This window comes from Lathyrus oleraceus, chromosome 4 (assembly GCF_024323335.1).
Source record: "Lathyrus oleraceus cultivar Zhongwan6 chromosome 4, CAAS_Psat_ZW6_1.0, whole genome shotgun sequence".
Classification (NCBI taxonomy): Eukaryota; Viridiplantae; Streptophyta; class Magnoliopsida; order Fabales; family Fabaceae; genus Lathyrus; species Lathyrus oleraceus.
Genome location: NC_066582.1, coordinates 178,516,081 through 178,538,623, shown reverse-complemented (window position 1 = coordinate 178,538,623; position 22,543 = coordinate 178,516,081). Strand labels below are relative to the sequence as shown.

Below are 22,543 nucleotides of genomic sequence, written 5' to 3'. Positions count from 1 at the left end.
GAAGTCACAACTATCTGAGGCCGGTCCATAATAATGTAGGCAACAAACACAAGTTAGGAGTCTTGATTAGTGAACCAAGTCCCAACAACTTGCCATGCCAAAAAGAAGAAGAGAATTGATCTTGTATTGGTTTAAGCCTTTTGCATGATTTAAAAGACAACCTATCCTTAATGCAAAGCCATTCACTTAATCAATTGATCAAGGTGAATTAGATTTGAATCAAGGAAGGTTAAATCTCCCTAATCAATGCTAACTTATCAACCTTTAACTCATTGATCAAAAAGAAAAGAAGAAGAAGAAGAAGGAGATGAATAAGAAAAAAGGAAATGACAAAATGGTAAAAGAAATATAAATGCATTAAATGGAACATCATGTACCAATCCTCATATGTTGACTAATAACATTGAAAGTCAAGGTCAAACAATCAAAAACAGAAATGAGATGAAGATTGGAAGTCAAGAAATGAATAAACTATTTTTGGCATTTTTTAATATTTAAAATTAAACTTGAATTAAAATAAATGGAAAGGTCAAACTTCAAAATTACTTCAAATCAACCTTGAAAGGTCCAAGTAATTTATCCTAAATTCAACAAGGTCAAACATAGTTTGACAAAAAATTCCAGCATTTTTAAAAGTCAGAAACTATTTTTAATCAATTAAAAATGAATAAAAATAACCTAATTGAACTAAAATCTCAAATAAATCTCAAATCAATTCAAAAATTGATGAGAATATTTTTCATAGATCCATCATCATTCAAATAGGTTAGGAAAATATTATTTTTTGAATATCAAAAACTATTTAAAAAGAATTAAAAATAACCAGAAAAGAGAAAATTCACAAAAAATATCAAATGACAAAATAAAAAATATTAAAAATTAGAAATAGAAACTAGAAATCATTTGGGAAATAATGCAATTGGTCCCATAATTTTTGGATAAAAAATGAAAGAGATATGATTTTTTGAAATAAAATGGAATTAAAGAAAATAAAAGGAAATAAAAACAGAAAATAGAAATTGGAAAAAAGCGTGGACCGTCTGATCTAAGCTCATTAATTGAGCTGGCAAATCATGTGGTCAAGAAGCGCGCGCCTACCATGGATCCAAGTCAACTGAGCCACACCACGCATTATAAAAAGTCATAACAAAGAAAGGATGAGATTAAATCTGGAGATTCAAACGCACGGCCTAGATTTGATCTAGAGATGATGAAGCCATCGGAGCCACCGTCTTCTCCGGTGAGCTTCAGGATTCCGGCCAAAATGCAGAAACTCGAAAGGCAACCAAAACGTGCGATCTATACATCAATAGAAAGCTGGGATGACGTACATCATCCCTATACCATCCATTTTCCTTCTAGATCTCTATAGTGTGAGAAATCAGAGATGGAAAAATCTGGTGTTCATCATGAACTCAATGAATTTCAAAAATTAAAAGCATAAACATGATGCCTCCATTGAGAGGACTTCAGCCAACACAAAATCCAAGCCAATAGGTCAAAGGATAAGGAGAATCAAAGAGAATACCAGTTGGAGTGTAAGCTTGAGTTCTGGTAATTTGAACACTATGCCTTGCTTGCTTTGCTTAAATAGAAGTTCTATGAGGTAAATGATGAAGGTTTAGAAGCACTAGATCTAAGAAAACAACCAGGTGAAGCTGAATTCTAGATCTGAAAATTTTAAGAGAAATGGAACTTGCTTCTTTAGTGATGGTTAGGGAAAGATTTCTGCAGCATTTCAGGTTGAAATTGGCGTGTGAAATGAGTGAAATGAAGTCTCTATTTATAGAGAAAGTGGCAAGGAAAGTGTGGAATGATCCGTGTGCATGGCATGTGAAGCTTCATTGCATGGGCTTGCATGATCATGCAGAAGACCCAAAAACAATGCCAAACGAGTTCTGAACACCAGCCAGATGGAAATGGACGTGTGAATTGCAAGGCAATTGCTTATGCACCAAGATTTCAAGTGAATTCCTTCTTTGTACCTAAAAATTCATCTCTTCGAAAGTACCAATTAAGAAATCCAAACATGGGCATGTGGGTAATGGTTGGAAAGGTACTTGTATAAGGAACAAATGTTATGTTGGGCAAAAACTCATTTGAAGTGTGGAAATTCATGAAATTTGAGTTTAAAGTGTGATGTGCAAAATATGTCAAGGCAAGGTTTCTAAAATTGGCCAACTTTCAAACCCTTCTGTTTTGATGATTAAAGCTTCAAATGGAAAAACCTCCAACATCAAAGTTGTAGATCTTTTCAAGACAATAAAAATGGACTTAAATTTTGCATCATTTTTATTTTTTATGAAAGAGTTATGGGCACTTGAAGTTGGACTTTTTTGACTTTTAATGCCTTTGACCCAAAAAGACCTATAATGTCTTGCATTATCACATGTATTTCCTTTGAGATTTTGAAATTTTGTTCAACATAACATTTGAATTAGACATCCTAAGATTTCCAATGCATTTGATCCCACCTCAAAATCATAAAATATGAGTGAGTTATGTTCTTGGGAAGTTGACCCAAAATTAGGGTTTCAGTCAAAATGAACATGAAAGTTGTCCATGTTGTCCTTAAGAACATTTTTGATGAACATGAAAGTTGTCCATGTTGTCCTTAAGAACATTTTTGCTTTTGGAACCATCTCCATTTTACCAACACATAAAAAGTTAGGTCTTAGTGCATTTCAAAATAGTCAGATGAATTGACTGATCAACTTCTCAAGTCCATGCCTCATATCTTGATGAATTGATGATTGAGGACACTCAAATAAGTTCAAATATGCATTAAATGATGAATTAAAGAACTTCCCTTGATTGCATTTGACCATGGGCTGAGGTTGCTTCAAGAGCAAGGCATTGTGGTGCACGGATGAATTAGGGCTTCTCTGGGGAACAAACCTCAAATCCTTTGACTTGCTTTGGTCAAAAATGATGAATTGAGATACTAGGGAGGCATATTTGAGGGATGAGAGCTTTGGGACACATTACCATGCTTGCTTTCATCTCCTCTTGACCAAGTCTTTGTACCAATGATCACCTAGAAGCTTTGGATCTTGTGATTGCTCAAACTACAAACAAAAGATGTTAGTGACATATTTTTGTGCTTTTGGTTAGTAAATAAAATGGAAAAAGCAATGATATATAATTCAAGCATGCTTGGTGATCTCAAACCACTCACAAGAAAACCCACCCAAAGGTAAGGGGAACCAAGATGCTTAATGATCCTTGAGGCTATGCAATGCAATGTTGTGATGCTATGAGGGATATTAGGGACAAAATTGGGGTCTTACAGCAGGCATCTCTTGTACGGCTTTGACCTTGGCAGGATCAACTTCAATACCTCTCTCGCTGACAATAAAGCCCAATAACTTGCCGGAACGGACACCAAATGTACACTTGTTCGGATTCAGGCGGAGTTTGTACTTCCTCAAACACTGGAAAAACTTCAACAGATGTTCTACATGTTCAACTTCCGTTTTCGACTTAGCGATCATATCGTCGACATACACCTCGATCTCCTTGTGTATCATATCATGAAACAAGGTGGTCATAGCACATTGATACGTGGCTCCGGCGTTCTTCAAACCGAAGGGCATCACTCGATAATAGAATGTTCCCCAAGGTGTGATGAATGTTGTCTTCTCCATATCCTCGGGTGCCATTTTAATCTGATTATAACCGGAAAATCAGTCCATAAAGGAAAAGACATTGAATTTAGCCGTATTGTCTACCACCATATCAATGTGGTAGCGGAATATCATCTTTCGGACTAGCTTTATTCAAGTCACGATAATCCACACACATTCGAACTTTTCCATCTTTCTTAGGCACAGACACAATATTGGCCACCCATTGAGGATATGTAGAAGTCACCAGAAACCCCGCATCAATTTGCTTCTGAACTTTTTCTTTAATCTTCACAGCCATATAAGGATGAGTTCTTCTGAGCTTTTGCTTCACATGCACACACTCAGGCCTCAATGGCAAGACATGTTGCACGATATCAGTATCTAGACCATGCATGTCTTCATACAACCAGGAAAAGACGTCGATATATTCTCGTAGCAACTCAATCAACCCCTTGTTAACACACTCTTCAAGTAGTGCCCCAATCTTCACTTCACGGATGCAGTCTTCAGACCCCAAGCTGACTAATTCCAGATTCTCAAGATGTGGCTGAATGATCTTCTCCTCGTGCTCAAGTAGATGGGTAATCTCATCAGGAATCTCTTCAACACCATCTTCTTCTGCTTCAAATACAGGGAACTCAAAATTGGGATATGGTGTTGGATCATTATGTTCAATGGGTTTGATAAACCTGCATAATTATTTTGAGTATAAAAGAGATTTCAGAATTCAAACAAGGCAAATCATTATGCAGATGAAAAGATTAATTTTATTCTCTTTTTTAGGGTTTTATGGTGATCACCATATTCATGCGAAAAGCAAAAAATGAAAAATAATTTGGAAAATAAACATTTAACATGCAATTATTGAATGAATATCATTGTATTAATCAAATTATGCCAACAATGTCTTCACTTTTCCTTTTGGCATAGGAGAAGGGTTTTTTAAACAAAATGAACACATTACGTTGACTTATGGATAACTGTTGGAACATCAACAACGACCCAATTATTGCAGATTCCTCCAGGTATGACAAAGTTGCCAAGGTCTTCCTCTTCATCTTCTTCAACGATGGCCGCAACTTCCTGATCTTCAACGGTGTGGATTAAACCTCCACTCTGAAACAACCCAAGATCATTGGAAACACCAGAAGAGTACCCTATACCAGCCCGGGACTTGTTATCTTCCAACTTGATCATTTTCCCCAAACCAGCAATTGCACCATGCTCAATGGCCAACATCGCGTCATTATAGGAGACAAATGAATAAAGTCCTTTCCTCGAAGGCTCAGCAATAGACAAGGCATGGAACGGCGTTCCAACCTCATCCTCAGCATCAATGTAGGAAAAGGAAGATAAATGGCTGACCAAGAGAGCCTTCTCTCACCCTATCACCACCAACTTCTTGTTCTTAACGAACTTCAACTTTTGGTGTAGGGTGGATGTCACGGCGCCTGCCTCGTGAATCCATGGTCTACCGAGCAAACAGCTGTATGACGGATGTATATCCATGACCTAGAAAGTGATTTGGAAATCACTAGGTCCAATCTTGATCGGGAGTTCTAATTCACCGATCATAATTTTACGCGATCCATCAAACGCTTTCACTACCACTCCACTCTGCCTCATGGGAGGCCCCTGGTATGAAAGTTTGGCAAGAGTGGACTTTGGCAATACATTAAGTGACGACCCTGTATCCACCAACACATTGGACAGGGCATCGTCTTTACAGTTCATGGATATATGTAAAGCCAAATTGTGGTCTTTTCCCTTCTCGGGAAGATCATCATCACAGAAGCTCAAATTGTTACAGGCAGTTATATTTGCAACAATGCTATCAAACTGCTCAATCGTGACATCGTGATCCACGTATACCATGTCCAACACCCTCTGCAACGCTTCGCGGTGTGGCTCTGAATTCATCAACAAAGATAGGACAAATATCTTTGATGGACTTTGTAGCAACTGATCCACAACATTATACTCACTCCTCTTGATGAGCCTCAGCATCTCATCACCATCCTCTCTTAACATGCCAGACTCGCCAACCAGGATAGGAGTATTAATAGATTTAACAGCAGCAGGGTCAACACCCTTCACAACATGAACAGACTGATTTGAAGAAGAAGTCCCCATGGTGTTGTACCTCGGGAAATGGGGACACGACCAAAGCGAAGCGCAATCGCGCGTTCGCAATGATGGACTGAACAGAGTCGCCACCGAACTTTATTTATTCCTAAAAAGGAATAGGGAAATATGGATAAAACCCAAGACAAAATGACAATGATTATGGTCGTCGCAACCAAGTCAGGGTTCGGGAGTCGATTACGCAAGGGGAAGGTATTAGCACCCCTCACGTCCGTTGTACTCAACGGGAACCATTAGGTTAGTTGTGTGTATTATTATTAGTTGAAATGTTAGGCTTTTCAAGTTATTAAGTGGGAAAGAAAGAATAGAAGAGAGGAGAATGTTTTTGGATTTTTGACGAAGGACTAAACCTAAGTTTTTTATTAGTGGGCCTGACAAGATTTACAAATCCTGCTCCTACGTATCTCAACAGAGAAATCAAGGCTTACGTAGTTCTGGGTAGAAAAATGTTTGTTTGTTGGTCGATTTTAACGAAAGCTACTTTGTGTCAAATCGACGAAAACATTGTTGGACTACCCAAAATAGGTGGAGAAACATTGCATTACATTATTTTGAAACAGAATACCTTTCATTTAAGAAAAGGTTTAAGAGATCAATCGCACGGCGGCGAGAAAAAGAAATTGATTGGTTTGATGTGTTTTGAATAATGGCGAGAACTTGGATGAGCGAGATATCCATCTTGAATCCTAGTCTCAGGAGTGCGTGGTATCTACCACATTCCATTTCCATCTTATTTGCAAAAATGTTTAATAAGAATTAAATGTTTTGAGGTTTGATTGGGAAAAGGGTTTGGAGAAACCGCATTAACAATTTTAAATGATGGCAAGAGTTAAGATAGGTGAGGCATCCACCTCGAATCTTAATTTCAGGAATGCACGGTATCCACCATGTTCCACTTCCATCTTTATTGAAAAAGTGTTTAGATAGGAATTAAGTATTTTGAGTTTTGTTGTGAAAATGGCTCGATGTTGGATCAAACATTGATGAGCGATTGAGAAATTTGAATGAGTGTTTGAGATAAACAAAGTAGATAAATTTGGATGATGGCGAGAGCTAGGATAGGCGAGACATCCATCTCGAACCCTAGTCTCAGGAGGGCGTGGTATCCACCACGTTCCATTTCCATCTTTATTGAAAAGGTCTTTAATATGAATTAATATTTTTGAGTTTGTATTATGAAAAATGGCTTGACGTTGGCTCAAGCATTTGATGAAGGTTAGAAAGAAATGGATTGATTTGTTTATTGAGAAAATACTCGACGTTGGATCGAGTCTTATTTTTGATCTTTTGGAAATGGTTGATTTTATTCTTGTGTTAGCAGCTAACTAAACAGTCAAACAAATAAAGAAATAGAAAGCAGTAAAATTATTACATGCCAGGGGAGTGGGGGTACATTTTATCGAACGGGGATTCAAAGTAATGAAATAATTAAATCGGGCCCGAACAACAAATAATTCAATGTATGAGAGTAAGTGCAAGAGAACTGTCTCATTGTAAGAAGGCCCAAGAGTAAGCCATGTGAACAAAGCAACAAATACAAAATTATATTTACAAGATAATAAAAAATCGAATCAAAAGGAGTAAAATCGGGATTTGCACGGACGGGAATTGAGGGACACACAACCTAAATAATGTGCTCAAAGCCGGTTTGTACATATTAACAACAATCGAAATGTCATATGTGATTAAAAATAATCATGGATAAACAACATGAGAATTGTTGAATCCATAGATTAAAAAAATCGATATTTAAACAATAAATTAAATAAAAGAGGTGAGTATTAATAAATGAGTGTATGAGAAATCATAATAAAACATAAACACAAAAAGATTGAATGCTAAAAGAAACAAAATGCTGTATATGGGTATCGAACCCACTACCTCGAGGGAGGCAAGACAAACCTTCCTCCACTTGGCCATGGACAGCCAGCTGTTACCTTAACAGCGACTTAAATACATAAACAAAGAATAAAAATAAAAATAAATAAAAATAAATAAATAACCAAATTAAAAATATTAAATGGGCTCTGAATTTCCCTAAGGCCCATTAGGGCGCAACAAGCTAAAAAGAAGGGGACGTGTGGTCGCCCCACGAAGCCCAAAAGGGGGCCGAATCCAAACCGGGTTATCCGGATCCACAGGCCCGATCCAGCTAACCCTCCACCTTCCGCAAGAAAACACGTGGGGGACAGGAAATTTCCATCCTAATAGTCGCATGCAGTGACCGAGAAAGGAGACTACTAAAACCTAGGGAGAAACACCACAAAGGCGGCCTCGGGCAGTGGAAAAGGCGTTGTCCACGGTAGTCTTAACTCATCAAAACGAAAATGAACAATGAGATATTCCCCTCCACCTCAAACTTTCTCTCCTCACTCTAATACATTCACACAAAACCTCTCCATCAAGGAAAAAAACAAACACTTCTCCTCACCCAAACCGAAACTCAACCTTAGGAAGAAAAGAACGTACAACAGCGATTCAGAGTTACCAAAAAAAAGGAAGATATACACGTATTTACGAATCCGAAAATGAGATGATGAAAGAGCGAGAAATCTACCGTCGGTATGCCTTGGAAGCGAATAGACAAGTATGTGGTTCTCTCTCTTCTTGCTCTTTTGGAATCAACGCCTTAGCTACTTTGCTTGGGCTCTCAAGAATCCCCCTAATCAATTTCATTGTGCCTCTCCTAAGGTTCGTCCTCTCTTTGATTTTTTTATCGATTCTTTATTTTCGCCGTACAAAAATTATTAGGGTTTTTCGTGAATAGTAATCCCTTTTTATATAGGATGCTTGGAGATTTTGTCTTCATCCCAGCTTAGTGGTCCCTCCCTCAATTCTCTCCATTTTGAAAACTTCATTATTAGTAACAGGTGAATTTACCACTGTAAACTCACAAGACGAAATAGGATATGTTTTTGATGTAAACTGATTTCTGTGTGTTTGTGTTGCAGCAGCTTCCATGGTCTTAGAGAAGTCAATGTTCGATCTATGGATTCCGTTTGAAGTTAACAAATTACTCTGGATTATCTGAAGTTCAAAATTTTCACCTTCACTTACCTGTACACGCTCATTGTTACCCCTACAATAGGGTCGTGAAAGCAATACAACCAGCAGGGTGACCACACCAACCACAAAAATAGCAGCAGTAATCGCAATAAGAACAGCAGCGACAACAGATTTCCCACTCTTTTCTGCACTTGGAGAATTATTGACTGGGACATCACTATTCTTCTTGACATCGGTTCCTCTTGTATCAACATTAACGTATGCACCAAATGATGGAAGGTCTCCTGATAGACGATTATTTGAAAGTTGCAACTGTGTCAATGCTGCCATTTTGGTGAGAGACACAGGAATTTCACCAGAGAAATTGTTATTTGAGAGATCCAAAACTTCCAGGTTAACCAAATCGTCGAAACTTGAAGGAATATTTCCACTAAAGTGATTGCTGCTTAGATTCAATGCAATCTGCAAATTCCAAGGCATTTTTGGAATATCACCACTTAGCTGGTTTTCTCCAAGCTGGAGTTCTAAAAGTTGTCTCAAGTTTCCAATGGACGGAGGTATAGACCCGTGAAGTTTGTTCCCTTGCAAGTAAGGTAATGTAAGGTTTGTTGTCATCTCAGACGGAATCGGTCCATCCAGAGAATTCTGGCTCAAATTCAAGGTAGACAACTTTTGCAATTGTGAAATTCGAATCGGAATAGTACCATTAAGATTGTTCATTTGAAGCTTCAAGACTTGAAGACTGATAAGATTTCCAAGTTCTGGTGGCAATGCACCAGTCAATTGATTCTCAGCCAAATTCAACAAGGCCAATTTCTTACAAGAACCTGATTCAGGAGGTATCAAACCTGTCAACTGATTATTATCTAGCTCTATGTATGTCAAATTATGTTCGACATCATTGCAAGTACTCGAAGGAACCTCTCCTGTCAAGGAATTTCCACCTAATCTTAACCTGACTAAACTATGTGAAATGTTTACAGGTACAAGCCCTTGCAACCTGTTATAGGACAAATCTACAAGCACTAGCTGCAGTGGAGATAAAAGGCCTTCGGGAATGGACTCGGATAAATGATTATAACTAAGATCCAACGGACTGAGATATCTTGTAATTCCAAAAGGAACTGGATCGGTAAACTGATTTTGATTAGCTGCAAATCTTCCAAGAGATGTGATGTTCATAATTGTCATTGGGATTTTGCCAACTAGTTTATTAGAGGAAAGACTCAAAAATTCCAATTTGGAAAGAATGTCAATATTTGATGGAATAAACCCAGAAAGATCATTTGCCTTAAAATCAATCACAGTCAAATTTTTATAGCTCAAAATTTGTTCAGGGATTGTTCCTTGGAAACGATTGTTTAAAAGCACAAACTGCTCCAAAACCATAGACCATCCAAGGTTAGTAGGAATTTTCCCAGTGAAAGTATTGTTACTGAGATCAAGAGACTTGAGACTAACCATTCCATCTAACTGCAAACCAATGCTTCCTTTCAAGTTATTGAAAGACATGTCAAGTGATTCCAATCCACCAAAACCATGAAAAGTAGGGAAAACACCATTCAACATATTTCTACTAAAATTCAAAAGCTTTAAACTCTCAATTTTTCCACAAGCGGAAATAAACCCATCTGGGATAGAGTCCAGAAGGATATTAGAAACATCAAGGTGCTGCAAAGTTTCAATTTTGCAAAAAAAACAGGAAGAGATTGTGAAGAGAGAGAAAATCCAGACAAAACAATTTTAATGACAAATGAATTTGAAAGGTTACAAGTGACCCCTTTCCATGTACATGGATTGGGGTGCTTGTTGGTATTCCAATCAGGGGTTTTAAGATGATTGAAGAGAGTGTTCATGGTTTGTGTTTGGTTTTGAGACAAGAAAGAGAAAACAATAGGACAAAACAAAAACATAACTAGTAAAGTGGTTGTGTATTCATACCTGACCATGTTCATGTTCATCTTTGTAGCTTCCAGTGTTATAATAATATGAATATCATGTATATTTTACTATGTCGTTGAGGTGGAAGAGAATATTAATAAAGGTGGAAATGGAATGAGAGATTGTGGAAGATATGTTTGAATTTGGTGTTGTTGTTTTTGGCAGAGAGCCAAAAGAACAACTGAAAGAATCAATGTATTGTACCTTAGAATTTTCATGTGTATATGTGAGGTACTTTTAAAATTATGAACTAATCATATACCGTGTGAATGGAAGACAATGATTGAATGAATGTGAGAAGGTAATCGAACTATGAATGAGTATGTGGAAATTCTTGAATATGAATGAAAAAATTTCCAATGTAATGAAGAAATATGAATGAAAATTTTGGATATGAAATGAAGAATCTCGAATGTGAAATGGAGAATATAAATGTGAATGAAGAAATATGTATGGAATTTCTTTGAATTATGAATGAATGAGAAAATGAATATGCATGATGACCTAAAACAAAAATGTTTTGTACTTGACACATGATTTACTTGAAAGGGGGGTGAAAATTGGTAGTAAGACAAATGACAGATGAATAATCACCTCGATGAAATTTGAACGAAAGATGAAACATGAGGTTCACTTGATTCTAACAAATGAAAGAGTTTTCAAATCTCGCATGGCTAAGGAGATTAATCATCTTATACCAAAAATCAAGAAACAAAGCCCAAAAGACAAACATGGACTGGTCGTGGTAGCGAGTCCAACAACAAACGTTTGTTTTTTGGATAGTATCATGACCAGATGGAATGGTCATGAAGAAAGAATGCAAACGGGTGATTGATGGGGAAAAATTTTCAGGGCCAAAATCGGGGTATGACACAAGGGACCGGTAGGATTGATAACAACCTTCTTCACAACGTCTTCATGGGATTTCGGCTGAGCTGAGAAAACACGACCACTACGGGTCACTCCACTAACGTCGGATATGCTTACCACAAAGGTTGAGGGCAAGGACACCTCCTTCCCATCTTCCAACATTACAGCATTATAGCGGTACGGGACCACTTTGTCTGAAACATACGGGACATGGCCCGCTGGCTTGATCACAAGAGTTGGTGACACTTTCTTCTTGCTGCCATCATCCTTGATAACAACAAGATCAGGAATTTTAAACACCGGAGTGATAACATCGACTTCATCCTCATTACGATTCTGAAGTATCTCAATCATCCCTTGATCTAGCATCTCTTGAATGTCCTTTCTCACTTGACGGCATCCTCTTTCATTGATAGTGCACACCTGGCACCTATCATGATCATGCTCATAATGAATGTGTTCACACAATAAATTATGCATCTCTACCAAGGATTTCCTTATGTCATTCATATAAAGGACTTTGTATTTGCCAGGGCAACCCTGAACCATATTGACAGTTGCCTTCCCATGCTCGGGCAATGGGTTCTTCTTAACATTTGGGCCTACGTCCTCAAAGAACACTATCCCACTCCTCAAAAGGCTTGCACCTTGGTCTTCAAAGGGAAACAATTCTCCATATCATGTTCGGGCGCATCGGAATGATACACACAGTGAAGTTCGGGCTTGTACCACCATTGGGGATTGGCTGGCACAACAGGAGGATCACGAGGAGTTATCAGCTTCCTATCGATTAATAAAGGATAAAGTTCAGCATAGGTCATAGGAATCGGGTCAAAAGTCACCCTCTTCCTCTCATAGTTGTTGGTGCTGGTGTTATTATTGTTGTGAGGCTGGTAAGCCTGTTGTTATTGACGATGATGTTGTTGTGGTTGTTGTTGAACTTCTCTGAAAGCAGGTGCTATATGAGCCACCTGGTGTTGATTAACATTTGGGCGGACTTATCTCCTCTTCTCAGAGGGCCTTCTTTTGACATGGGAGGAAACAACATGAGTCTCCCCTTCTTTCTTCCTAGCAAATCCTCCATATTTCTTTGCCGAGTTGCCATCGTCACGAGACAAGCGTCCTTCACGGACCCCCTCTTCTAGACTCATCCCCATATTCACCATTTCGGTGAAGTCCAAGGGAGCACTAGTGATCACGCGCTCGTAGTAGAAAGAACTCAAAGTCTTCAGGAAGATCTTTGTCATCTCCTTCTCCTCCAAGGGTGGCACTATCTGGGCTGCCAATTCTCGCCACCTTTGGGCGTATTCCTTGAAGGTCTCCTTATCCTTCTGGGACATTTCCCTCAACTGATCTCTGTCTGGAGCCATGTCCATATTATATTTATACTGCTTCACGAAGGCCTTGTCTAGATCATTAAAAATGCGGATGCTTGCACTCTCCAGCCCCATATACCACCTGAAAGTAGTGAATCAGCAGTTGATCATTGTCAGTTTGGGTTGATATCTTGCGAGCATACATCACAAGATGGCTGAGTGTGTAGCGAGGTATTCATTACCATTAGAGATATTGACTAAATCCAAGGTAAATCATACAAGTTGAGTCGCCACCGCACTTCTATTTATCCAAAGGAATGGTTAGAAAGCGAACAAAAACCTAAAAGTTTTATCGAATAAAAAACTAGTAAAAATGTCAGAGATCTGGGTAAGGGGGTTGGTTATGCAATGGGAAGGTATTAGGCACCCAAAGCATCCTAGGTACTCCTAGGGAGCCCTTTTCACATTTGTTGCAAAGGTTGTTGTTATTTTTTTTTGAAAATATATTTGTGCAAACATGATTGAAGGGACGAGAAAAGCGTGTATGTTTATCTAATGTACTACTTACTAAAAGAAGGGTCAAAATAAAATGACTTGCACGGACGTCGCATCCACTGCATACGTATCTCATCTGAATCTGAGAATCAGAGTCTTCGTAGCTCGGCTACCTATGGGTTAAAGAGGAGTGTGCTCGCTAAGACATCGCGTCTTATGCCTACGTATCTCATCTGGGATGAAAATCAGAGCAAAACGTAGTTCGACTAACTACGGGGTAAGGGTTGTGTTTTGGGGTGAACGACGTTACTACGCAATCTACCGGATGCTCGACCTTTGGAGACTTACTCGCCTGTAATAGAAGGAGATAACGTGTTCTTAGGAGAAGAAAAATCAATGAGTTTGGGGTGTTTAGGGATGCTCATGCAAAAAGGCAGTCCTAGATGAAGGAACCGCGCTACCTTAAATGACATGCCACGAGAGGCTATACGAAACCTAAGAAATCGGTAACATGCGAGAAAAGTAAAGGGATCGAGAGATCTACCGTACGGATAAAGATCCGAAGTAATAACAATTAGATAAATAAGAAACCCAAAGACTCTTCCAATCTAAACACCATCAAAGAAAGCGAGTCAGTACAGGTAATCGGAATAGACCTCCAGGTGGTACCCCACAAATAAAATGGAACACCAAGCAAGCTATCCCTGCAAGAGTATGTGAGCCCTCATAAAACAAAACTCAACAAACAAGTTAGAGAAATAAGATAGGGTAATCAAGAGTTGCCCCCAAATCAAAATGTAACCACATGAATCATGCAATTAAAATTCACAAAAAGGTCACAAAAAGCCACCAAGGGTAGGAGGCCTAAATCTCTTATCAAACACATGCATCAAAAGGGTATCAAATTCACCCATAATACCTCATACATTCAGAGCATTCAAATTAAAAGCATAAAGTAATGGGAATAAGGCAAACCTGACTAGAGAGATCGAATGAAATTGAATTGCCCGGTTGGGTTTGCAGAGCACTCTTGGGGTTTATATGAGAGGGAATTGGTTCTTTGCAGATGAGTTCCCTTCAGTCTCTGGAGGTTGCTCTGAACTCTGTTAGCTCTTCTCTCACTATCTTTTTCCTGCTAGGGTAATAGGAATAGAATGACCTTTTGTTTCACTAAAACTCTGAATTTATAACCTGATTTTTGTGGACCTATGGGCTCAAATGAGAGAGGCCCAAGTCCAAAAAATTTCTGTTATATTTTATTTATTTATTTATTTCTTTTTCGTTTTTTCGTTTTTCGTTTTTTTTAAACACGTGGGCTTCGCATAGCGAGCATGACAGCTCATGAACACACTTTTGCTCCTTCAAGATTAACGTTTTGACTGACGAATAGACCCCATTTGAACCTGTTGGAAGTATCTCAAGCTATTCCCTTGTGTTGACTGATCATCTAAATAGAACACACAAAGTGTCTTGGATGATACTCAAGCTTCAAACAAAAGATGTTAGTGACACATTTTTGTGCTTTTGGTTAGTAAACAAAAGTAAGAGAAACAATGATGTATAATTCAAGCATGCTTGGTGATCTCAAACCAATCACAAGGAGTCCCACCCAAAGGCAAAGGGAACCAAGATGCTAAAGATCCTTGAGGCAATGCAAATGCAATGTTATGATGCCATGAGGGATCTTAGGGTCAAAATTGGGGTCTTACAGATGCCCCTATTTAAGGTCATTCTAGTCGGAGAAGTGAAGGTTAAAATCTTCGTCTTGACGGGGTAGAATGGGCTTAAATAATAACAAAGAGACGAATTTTGGTCCCTAAGAGACCTCATGATGCAAATGTAGGTATGAAAAATGGTAGCACTTTGTGGAGATATGTGTCCACAAAAGCAAAGAAATCAGAAGCCACTGATAATCCATATGAGCAATTCACTCCATGGGACCAAGACCCTGGGAACTCTCCTGGGGATAGAAAAGGGATAAAAATGCGCGAGCAGGTCACGACTCAAAGCGTGGAGAATAGAGTTCCAAAGGGAAAATATCCAATGGAAAGACTCGAGCTGACTCGAAGATGCATGTATTGGGGAATATGCCAATACAGCAAAAAACTATCCACAGCAGATACTTCGGATAAAATCCGGATGAAAACGATCCACTAAGGGACTTCGCTGGGGATGTTCAACAAGGACACTCCTGGGGAAGCAGCGAGACGAGGTATTACCGGTTACTGGATAATAAGCTCAAGGAGACATGTGATCTGAACGCCAGGTATGAGGGTGAGAGATACAACATGCTCAGGAAGAGATGAATATCCAAGACCGACATAAGGGTGAGAGATATCAAAACTTCAAAACGTCTGAGGAAAACCTAAAAGGTATACTTCAACTCAGGGATTCTGACTCCATAAGGGACAAAAAGTCATAATAGGGAGCAGAGAGGAAGGAACACCAGGGATACCGGTTACTGCGCATATAATAGGTGACCAACCAAGGCGTGAATTGGGGAATATTCCTAAAACACTCATCATCCAAAAGAGGGCTAAAAGCAAACTCGATTTCAGGATGGATATTCGACTCCACAAAGGGGATACGAATCTTACTCAACTGGGGAAGAACAAAAGGCTTCAGACCCAAGAGTGCATGAGATATACTATCTATTACCGTCAGAACGTATATAATATACTCGCATGGACGATTATCCACAATCGGTTACTGGGTTAATAAAGGATAAATCGACCGAAAAGAAAAGGATCGGAATACCGAAACTAGGTATATAATGATGACCAATTCAGGGGAGAAACAATCGTTACCAACAACAACAAGGTAGACGAGAGATGACCCGCTGGGGATAAATTGCGTAATCAGGGCAATTGTCCAAGTAGATGAGGGGATATCATCACCGAATATTGGATGAAGATAACTGTCACCAATTAAAGATGAGCAAAAATAGTTACTCTGCAAAAAGGGAAGAAATGGGGTTTACAACTACCGGTATGAGGGTAGAGAAACACAGACTCCGCCGGGGATAATAATTACTAATTATTGAGTAATTATTCGTTTACCACGGGGAAATAGGAAAAGAGTCTCAAGAGACCGATCTAGGATCAAACTAGATAGGCACACCAAATTAAGACTTGTCCCAGTGAGGATACAACTCAATGGGGAAAACCATCCCAGTATATGTGTTGGGAAGGAACAAAAACAATCAACATCCACGAGGATATAACCCGGTGGGTGTAACACCTCAAAATTTGCCCTCCTCTCTTGGGAATAGCTTAGCATATTGCATTTCATCTTGTAGGTCATTAGTCATTTCATATTTGCATATCATGTGGAAACAATAAGCAAGTCATCCTCCTAGGTCTTGCTCAGAAGATAAAGAGGTTAAAAGATTCAAGCTTGAGGGTCTCATGAATTGATCACTAATCATCTGAGGTTTGTGCTTCAATTAGGGTTTCTTGGTTTCTCAAGGAGATTGGGTATTATCTTGGTTGAAGTGGTACATCACCATCATCATGGTCTTATCATCACCAAGAGGTTCATTGTGCCTGATCAGATTCCTTGGGATTAGGGTTTTGACCTCTGGTCAACCCTAATCAATTGTATTGTACCAATCAGGGTTTGCAAGGAGATGAGTTTTTCATGAAAATGGGGATCATCACATGATTTTATTGAGCTTGTATAAGCTAGGGTTTCATTTTGGAGCCATTTCATCAAGAGATTGAGGCTCAAATTCATCTGTGCATGACCAAGTCATCTATCAGCTGGAAAAAGTCAACCACAAGTCAACTGTTGGATTTGGAGGTGGGAAGTGGTTAGAATTACTTCATTCATGTTCAAACAAGTCTCATTTGACATTTCAAACATCAACATTGAAGAAAATAAAGTCAGGACAAAACTTTCCAAAAATAGAAAGTGACTTGTCATTCAAAATTGCCAAAAATGGAAAGGTTTTCTCCTCAAGATTACATCATAAAAAATGCTTCAAATGAAATTTTGTTGAACATGAAAGTTGTAGATCTTGTTCTCCCATTTCCAAAAAGTCCAAGATCATGTATTTATCATGTATGGTTGAAGAGATATGGATCAATCTTGGTCAAGTGAACATGGAACTTCAAAGGAGCATAACTTTCAAACCATAAGTCCAAATGAAGTGGCTCTTTTTGCAACATTCTCCTTTTAACTTCTAGTTTCCAAAATTGGAATTACATGGCATGCATTCCATTCATATAAATATTTGAAAATTCAATTCATTTTGGAGGGAAAAAATCAAGTTCAAAAATAATGCATTGTTTTCACATTTTAACATTTCCATTGGTCTTAAAATAATATTTTGAGAGAAAATGAATGCAAAAACGTGCACTATTCACATGCCATACCATGCATACGGTGAAAAAATAATTTTTGCAAAACACCTCCAAATTAACCATTTTTCATTAGCATTTGATTAGAGGTTAATTAATCATGATTAGTGAAGCATATAAATAGAAAAGCATAACAGAATTTTCACAATTTCCAATTCTAGATCTAGAATTCTCAAAGTCTCTCAAAATTCTCTCTCATTTTTTCTCCAAATTTCTTCACATTTCATGCATTTTTCTTGATCAATTCATCATTCTTAAGCATTTGTGAGCAAGATTGGACCAAGAACCAAGCCAATTCGTGCAGTTTGGAAGCATACATGAAACTTGTTCATCAATGGTGAATTTCAAATTCTGTTGAATCAAGGCCAAGTGAACATCAAGACCTCTTCCAATGAACTCCACAAGCTTGCTAGAGGAAGATCTAACCATTACAAGGCCTGGAACACGTGAATCCAAGAATTGCACTTCAAGAGGTCACTTTTTCGATCTCTTTAATTCATGAAATTGTTGATATGTTCTTGTAGATCTTTTAATGGTGATAATTCTGCACTTTGAATCGAGTGATTTGGTGTAATATTCATGAAGTTACATGCAATTAAAGTTTCACTCATGATTCTTGAAATCTTCGATTCTTGCATATTGTGTTGTTTCGTGTTAAATTAATGGTTGATTATTGATGTACTATGAGAGATCTAGGCATTAGTATGTTTAATTGCAAGAAACAAGAAATTTGTTCTTGATGATGTTCTTGAGTTTACTGTTCACGAGCGTAAAATTTTGAAGAAGAAGAACAAGGCTTTGGCAACGGTTTTTTGTGTTTCAAATCCGTTCCCTTAGATGAGCGCAGGACTTTAGGCCACGCTTTGAGCTTGTGTAGAACCGTTCCCTAATGTTTCGTTAAGGCTGAACGTGATTGGCTGCATGGAATCCCCATGCAGCGCGCCAAAAGCCTCATTTGAATAGGCAGCGTGTTCGATTCTTGGTTTTGACACTTTCCAAAGTCTTTTCTTATTTGTTGCATCACATGTTCATGTATGCTTCCTTCATGTTTTTTTTATTTTTTTTCTCACTTTAAAAATTCATAACTAAATAAATAATCATCCAAAAAATATGTGGTTTTTTTGCATTGTGTCACATTTTTTGTCTAGAATTTTATGAGTATTATTGTGCAAATTGTTCCTGGCTGGATTTAATTTTGCCCTAGGGTTTGTGTATACATGTCATATCTTGACCTTGCCATGGTTCTTCATTTGTGAAATGCTCAACTCTTATCCAATGCTCATGAAATTTGACATGCTTAAACTAGACATCTTGCTGGACATTTTGGTGTTGAGTTTGCATTTTTATCATGTGCCATTGCTGAGTTATGATTTTTCTAAGTTAGGTGTGACAATTTGTGTCACACCTTGTGATATTCATCTTGTGCTATGTGTTTACCCTATCAAATGAATTCCAATTGCCATGATTTTTTGTATGATGCTTGATATGAATGTTGTGAATAATCCTGAACTTTTCTGGAATTTTTGGATTCATTTCTAATTTGATTGGGATTTTTTATTCTGGATGATCATTTGTGAACTTTTGAATAGTCATGATTTTCATTTGTTTGTGAAATGCTTATGGTTTATCCAATGGATGGGAAATTTTGCAAATTGTTTCTAGACATATTGAAGTTTGTTTTGGCTTTGGTTTGAAGTTTTTATCATTTGTCAATTCTGTTTTAGGCTTGTGCTAAGTTGAGGTAGCATTTGGTGTCTCATTTGAGCTTGTTTTGATTGCCTTGATTTGATGAATTTGATTACCATGCTTAATCATGTCCAAATGTTCTAATTTTTTGTGTGATGATCATGTTGTGTGTTCTGTTTACTCATGATTTTTCCCAAAATTAATTGAATCATTTTTGATTTATTGGGAATTTGTTCATTCTGTTGTCTCAATGTGGTTACAATGTGCATATCTTTCAATATTTTGTTCATGAAATGAAATTGGTAATTGATATTGATGTGGGATTTTTTGGATGATGTTCTTAATTGGTTGAAGTTGATTCATGTCAATTTTCATGTTCTGTTTTGAATTTTTTCTCCCTCTTTGACCCTAGGCCTTGACCTAGTGGTTTGCCTCTCATGTTTGAGCTTTGATTTCAGGTTGAGCACTCAAGTCCCATAGTTCATGATGCAACTTCACTTGATCATTTGATGCTTGCTTTTGACTAACTTTGTGTGTTTTGTAGGGTTGTTAACTCATTTGAGTTTGATTTGTGGCTTATGCCTTGATCATGGGGATTGACTGTTGATATTCATGTTATCTGTTTGTCTGTACAGTTTAACTGACTTGTGTGATGTTTCAACAGGTACATAAGTTGCTTAAGTTCAATTTGAACTTGCTTTTGCTTGGTTGCTTAACCACATAGGTATAACTCTCTTGACTTCATGTAGTCTGGAAGACCTGTCCTGTTACTTGGGCAGGCACCTGTCTGAAGCTCTCCTTAAGAGGCAATGCTTGTGTATGTTTATCTTTGTGACAAGCAGGAAAAGTCCTTTGATAAGGCAATTGGCAGATAAAAGAGATGTGCAATCCATCTCCTGCTATTCAGTGTGTCATCCACTTTGCTCACACACCTTGTGTTGATGCATTGTGGATATTAACCCAAGATCTTTGTTGAGTCAATCATATGTGGAGAAGAGTTCCAACTTTCTGAACTCCCACTTTCATTTGTCTGAAGCTCTCCCAGGCCAGGGATAAGAGCTGTGAGGTCTTACCCTCACTTCCCATTTCATCTGCTTCACCTTAACTCTCAATGTTAGGGTTAAGAGCTGACTACGCCCGATTCCAGTTGGCTTGTGTTTCACAGCCTAACCTTGTGTGAGCCCACTTTGTTTGTATATAGTGTGTGCTAATTGTGTGTATGATTGCTTTGCTTTGCCTGTTTAGGATAGCTTGCTGCCTGTGCAAGTTAGATAGAAACCTCAACCTAGGACCATTGTGGATTGCATGATAACTATTAGGCTCGAGTCAGTCTCCCTTCTAGTTTGTCATGTCCCAGTCTCTGGTTAGGAGAAAGTTTCTCCCCTGTTAAGGGGAACTACGTTGCCCTGATCCTCATACCAGATGAGGTACGTAGGCAGGAGGTCGTACGAGATCTCTCTGGGCACCTTTTTTCTTTTTGTATGTGTTTGCTTGACAGTTACTAGGCTCGAGTTCCAGACTCCTTAGTAACTTGTTTTGTTGGTTAACCTTCTTGTGTGTGTTAGGATATGGATGTAAGACCAACGATTGGCAGTCCGTATCCTATTGGTGTTTGTTGTGTGGAGTCTGACGTAAGTCCAGCGATTGGCAGTTGGTTTCCTGTGTGTGTTTGTTGGTTCGGAGTCTGATGTAAGTCCAGCGATTGGCATTCGGTTTCCATGTTTGCCTGTTTGTGTGTTTGTTTTGACGTTTCAGCGTTTGTGCGTGTGTTTGGTTTCGGCGTGCGTGAGCCGAACTACGGTAGCTCTGATTCTTATTCCAGATGAGATACGTAGGCATAGGATGCGATATCCTAGCGAGCCCTTTCCCCTCTTCCTCCACCTGTGCTGTTTCCAGTGTGTGTGTGATGTTTGTGAGCAGTTTAGCAACCTTTCTTCTATTCTTTTGAGCGTGGATCCCGTCGAGTACGACGGATGCGTAGGGGTGCTAATACCTTCCCTTCGCATAACCGACTCCCAATCCCATCTCTCTTTGGTCGCGAGACCATGTCTTTTCCAGGTTTACTTCGAGCGTTTCCTTTCCCTCTTTTGGGATAAATAACGCACGGTGGCGGCTCTGTTTGTTCTTTGTTTTAGCCCGCCGGTTGTTTTTCACGGATGCGACAGTGGGTGTAAGACCCCAATTTTGGACCCTAAGATCCCTCATGGCCCATATCATTCATATCATAACCTCAAGGATCATTGCATGTCTTTGTCCCCTCCTAGTGGATAGATTTGCCTTGTGGGTTGATTTCTTGATCACCAAGCATACTGTGCATTTGTATATCTTTGCTTTCATATGTTTATCATTCAAAAAGTACAAAAAATATTGTCAGTCTAACCTTGTTGCTTGCAGTGGAAGCAATCATCAGCAATTAGGTCAAAGACAGTCATTGATCAGTCAAAGCAATGGATGATGGCCATTCTTGCAGAATTTGGGCATCATGATCATTAATCACAAGTTCACACATCTTGAGACATCATTTGAAGTCAAGGTCTCAAGGAATTAGGGTTTGGAAATCATCAGAAGAAGTTCAATCAGTCCAAAACCCTAGAAAAAGTCAACAGAAAGTCAAACTTGGTCAACAGTTGTTTTAATCAAGATTTGATGGATAGAATTGATTTGAAGGAGCTCATTCATGCTTGTATAAGCCTCATCTATCATGTTCAACCTCATCATGGAAGAAAATCAAGCCAATCAGAAAATTTTCCAGAAATAGAAAGTGGACCTGTAATTTCAACTGCAAAAAATGGAAACTTCTTGATCTTAAAATTACATCATGATACAAGCTTCAAATGAATTTTTGCCCAACATGAAAGTTGAAGATCTTGTCTTCCCATTTTCAAAAAGTCCAAGAACATCAAAATCCCATGTGTGGTTGTCAAGATATGATCAAATCATTTTCACCAATTTTTGAACTTCAACAAGCCATAACTCTCAAACCATAAGGCCAAATTTGGTGGGGTTTTTTCCTACACACCACATTTTTCATCCTCTTTCCAAAAATATAAATTTCATGACCTAAAACCTTGCCAATCAAAATGGCATTTTTGGA

At 38.4% G+C, this 22,543-nt stretch overlaps 1 protein-coding gene across 1 annotated transcript in view; it reads right to left on the bottom strand.

Annotated features, from left to right (window-relative positions):
- Positions 1–8,579: 8,579 nt before the first annotated feature.
- LOC127136576 (probable leucine-rich repeat receptor-like protein kinase At2g33170) overlaps positions 8,580–22,543 on the bottom strand; it is a 59,193-nt gene continuing 45,229 nt past the window's right edge. Inside the window, exon 2 of the mRNA XM_051063117.1 lies at positions 8,580–10,451. Coding sequence (XP_050919074.1) covers positions 8,580–10,451 — 1,872 coding nt within the window. The remainder of the gene's footprint in view (positions 10,452–22,543) is intronic.